The sequence below is a fragment of the Bison bison genome, unplaced genomic scaffold, assembly GCF_000754665.1.
Source record: "Bison bison bison isolate TAMUID 2011002044 unplaced genomic scaffold, Bison_UMD1.0 scf7180017864270, whole genome shotgun sequence".
Classification (NCBI taxonomy): Eukaryota; Metazoa; Chordata; class Mammalia; order Artiodactyla; family Bovidae; genus Bison; species Bison bison.
Window position 1 is genome coordinate 5,568,289 of NW_011494842.1, and position 3,926 is coordinate 5,572,214.

The 3,926-nt window shown below is 54.8% G+C and overlaps 1 protein-coding gene across 1 annotated transcript in view; it reads right to left on the reverse strand.

The window, feature by feature from the left end:
* Nucleotides 1–762: 762 nt before the first annotated feature.
* The window catches only part of DAXX (death-domain associated protein), a 4,443-nt gene continuing 1,279 nt past the window's right edge, over nucleotides 763–3,926 (reverse strand). The window contains exons 3-8 of the mRNA XM_010848715.1: nucleotides 2,940–3,777; nucleotides 2,598–2,812; nucleotides 2,205–2,448; nucleotides 1,583–2,054; nucleotides 1,206–1,425; nucleotides 763–1,014 (exon numbers count right to left, since the gene is read on the reverse strand). Of these exons, the coding sequence (XP_010847017.1) occupies nucleotides 955–1,014; nucleotides 1,206–1,425; nucleotides 1,583–2,054; nucleotides 2,205–2,448; nucleotides 2,598–2,812; nucleotides 2,940–3,777 (2,049 nt within the window). The 3' untranslated portion in view covers nucleotides 763–954. The remainder of the gene's footprint in view (nucleotides 1,015–1,205; nucleotides 1,426–1,582; nucleotides 2,055–2,204; nucleotides 2,449–2,597; nucleotides 2,813–2,939; nucleotides 3,778–3,926) is intronic.

Consider the following 3,926-nt stretch of genomic DNA (forward strand, 5'->3'; position numbering starts at 1 on the left):
GCCCCCCAACCCCGCGCGTCCCCGCTTACCGGGCCGCGCGCCCCGGGCCCCCCCCACCCCTCACTCGGCGGCCAGAGCCACAGCCTGGGCCCCTCCCGCCGCCATCTTGCGCCGACTCCCTCCGCCCTCCGCCTCCGCTCCGCCTCCCGCCCCTCAGGCTTTAAAGGCACAGGCAGGCACCCCCACCCGAGCCGCTGGGCAATACTCGGCCGACTCGGCCACTTCTCCTTTAAAAAACGGCTGCTTCATTCCACCTTAAAGGTACCACGTCTCGTACGCCGCTAAGGACTCCGGACTCGGGTCAGCCGAAGCTCTCATTTCCCTTTAATTTAGTAAGCCTGCCTCTTCCTATTGGCGATGGGTCTAGGCCTTCGCTGCTTGGGCTCCGCCCCTGAGCTGTGGCCATTAGCGCGTTTACGATGTCTAACCGCCCCGGTCGCCCAGATTCTGACAGTCCTCCTGAAGCTCCGCCCCCCACCTCTGGTCTTGGATTGGCTAGATAACCTTGAGTCGGCCGCTGATTGGCTTTTTTACTGCGGCCGCTAGAAGTGGGAAAGAAAAGCACATTCAGGAGGCTGAAGCACATTTTAGTGCCTTGCAGAGGGCAAGGAGCCCTGAGGATGAGAAAAACTCCAACAGAGGCGTGAAGGCAGCTGGACAGGGCAGATCCAGGGCTGTCCCGGGGGAACGGCTAACCCTGAGCCAGAGCACAGCTGGTGCCAATCACCAGCTGGTGAGGGCGGGACAAGGAAAAGACAGGGATACAATAAGAAAAGAACTTTATTGTTTATTAATGTTTCTATGTAAAACTTAAGCTTTGTTGTTGTTGTTGTTTTTAAAAAGAAACCACCAACAGGCAATTAGCTCAGTCCATCCCTTCCTCAGTCATGTGCTTCCTACCATCCTCCAAATACGATCCCAAACATTTTGGGGTCAGGGAGGAGGGGGAGGCAGTTAATCAGAGTCTGAGAGCACGATGATCTCCTCGGGATCACACTGTGTCGCCACACTCATCTACAGGGGAATGAGAGACAAAGAGTCAGAAAGGTCTGGAACACAGTGAAGCCAGGGAAGGACTTTATCAGAGATCAAAACTTAGGGTGGGAAAAAAGAGAGAGGGAGGAGGTAATGGGTATAACATTCAGAGAACCCCAAATGAATGATGAAAGAGAATGAAGTTAGGAAACACAGCCACCCCCTCTTACCTTATAAGTACCAGGCCTGGAGGGTTGTGACTGGGGAGTGTGGGACAACCGGGTTGGAAGTGGGCTACAGAGGGAGCTGGTCACCAAGCCATGGCTAGGAGAGTCCACCCTTGTTGAGGAATCAGCAACTGGAGCCATAGAAGCCAAGGGGGAAGGCGGGCTGGGCAGGGTATGTGTCTTCTGCCCGTTCTTCTGTACTGCCCTTTGCATTTCCACATGGCTAGAGACAGAAACATACATGGGAGGAGGGTTGTGTGTGGAGCCTGAGGCTGGAGGGGGAGCGTGCAGTTTTTCCCCAGACTCCTTTCTACAATATTTCTCTCAGAAAGCCCCTTCAGTCCCTCCATGGCTTCCCTCTTTCTCCTTGTTGCTGTTACCTCTTTCCTAATGGCCCAGCTTCTGTTTGCTTCTCTTTCCGAGATTTCTTGCGGGGGGGACTGGAATCCCCCCAAGTGTGAGGAGAGACGCCTCCATTGAAGGAAGTGGAGGTGACCATGGCGGCCCCATTCTCCAACACAGTGGTGAGGAGGTCCTCTGATTTCTTGGAAGAGGAAACGTCCCTCTCCTCAGGGGAAGGGGTCGTATCCAGGGGCAAGGCTTCAATCTCTAGCTCAAAGAGCTGAGACATAGGGCTCTCTTCCTCCAGGGGCAGCTCCTCGAGGTGCTCTTCCCTGCTTTCAGCAACTACACTGGAGGGGGCCGGGGGCTCTTCTGCCAGTGAAGATGGTGACTCTGTGAGTCTTTTCTTTTGCTGCTCCTCTGAAGACCCATTTTTCCCTTTATGAGGTTCCAGGTTCTTTTCAGCGGAGATCGGTAGTGGGGACACGGGGCTCTTATCTCCATCCTTCTCTGGAAAAAAAAAAAAGAAAAAAGAGCAGATTGGTAGCAAAAGAACTGGGGGAAAGAGTAAGAGAAAGAAGGAAAGGATCTCAAAGAGGGGGCTCGTGCCCAACAGAGTAGAGAGAATTGACACAAGAGAAGACTGTTTCCTTGACATACCTGCTTCCTCCTCCTCCTCTTCATCGTCCCCCTGACCTTCCTTCATCTGTTCCAGATCCTCCTCTTCTTCGGAATCTGTGGCCTCATCTTCTTCCTCCTCATCTTCCTCGTCTTCCTCCTCGTCTTCCTCCTCGTCTTCCTCCTCTTCCTCTTCCTCCTCCTCTTCACTTTCCTCATCTTCTTCATCATCCATCTCAGCCTTGGAAGTGGTAGGACACTCCTGGGATGCCATCCCACTAGGGCCCTGCAGAGAACAAAGGAGTTTCCTGAAGGAATCTGTTGCCCCATTCTCAAAGGAATGCTTCTTGAATTCCTTCTGCACATGCCACGATCAGTCACCCCAGACTCCCTCCTGGCCAGTGCAGGGGAAGGACAAGGTCTCTCCTTTCATACCTCACCAGAATCCAACGAGGATTTGGGGGTATCTTCAGAGTGGGAAGAGGTGGCCTGGGGGAGCCGGGCTCTTCTCTTCTGTCTCTCACTCTCCTCATTCCTGTCTTGCATCATCGCATACTTGGAGATGACCTCATCCAGCCGGCTCATAGCCAAGCTTCGGTTCTCCCGCAGGCGCCGGGCCAGGACAGGATCTGACAGTGCGGGATCAATGCCTGTGTGGGAAGATATAAAGTCAGTGTAGTCACCCAGAACTCTAGAAGTAGGGACTAAAGAGATGCCCCCTCCACCACACACACCTGACAAATGAGGGTTACCAAGGAGTATCTCACTAATGCCTACCTGGCCTATAGTCATCTGTGAGGTGACAGCCAAAGTTGTAGATGAGATCCAGGTGGCGACGCTCCTGTAACCTGATGCCCACATCTCGGAAGGCATCCTGAGCCATGAGCTGGAGCTGCTGTCGGGGGAGGCCAAGGCTGTGCCGAGCAGCTGCCTTCTCTACGGCGCGCAGTACATCTCCATAGTCAGGGAAGGTATCAGGCCCTGGCTTGTTGATGAGCCGCTCAATGCGCCTATTGACCTCTGGGTAGCGGGTACCACGGTAGGGGATGCGCTGCTCTATGACCCGGCCTGTCAGTGAAGAGCAGTCTTTCAGCTCACACAGCCGTCCAAAGAGACGGATCAGCTTACGCTTCAACCTTGCTTCCTGCAGGTAAGTGGAGTCTGGGTCATCCATTTCTGAGAGATCCAACTCCTTTTCTTGAAGCCGCCGGATCTCTGCCACATACAGTGCCAGCAGCTGCTCCAAGCGCTGGATCTGCCGCCGGGAACCATGGGTCCTTGGGGCCTCAGAGGCAGTGGTCTCAGCATTTGGGTCCGAGGAGGGGTCTGTGGGAGGGTTATTCCCAGAGGGCTCACTAGAGGTGGTGGCAGCAGGGGCCAGGTTCAGCTTCTTCTTGGCTGAGTGGGCCTTGAGAACCGTGCAGAGCTCATTAATGTAGACATAGAGCTTAGCTGGCCGGTTCTGGGCCCGAGAGAGGACCCGAGAGAGGATGTTGCAGAACTCCGCCGAGGCCAAAAACAGAGGGTGGGCCCGCTGCTGCCGGTTATAGAGGAACGGGACCACCTCAGGGTGATCCGCCGTCTGCGTCTTACACAGTGCAAGGAACTGGAAGGTTCACGGGGGAAAAGGGAGGGGAAAAAGATAAAGGATAGGGTTGAGAGAAAGGTGAGGTGGGGTTAGTGGGGGAGAAAGGACAGGAGAGCCAATCAGCCATCCCCCTCCCTGGGGCACGACAGTCTTCTCCCCTAAAGCTCACCTCTTCA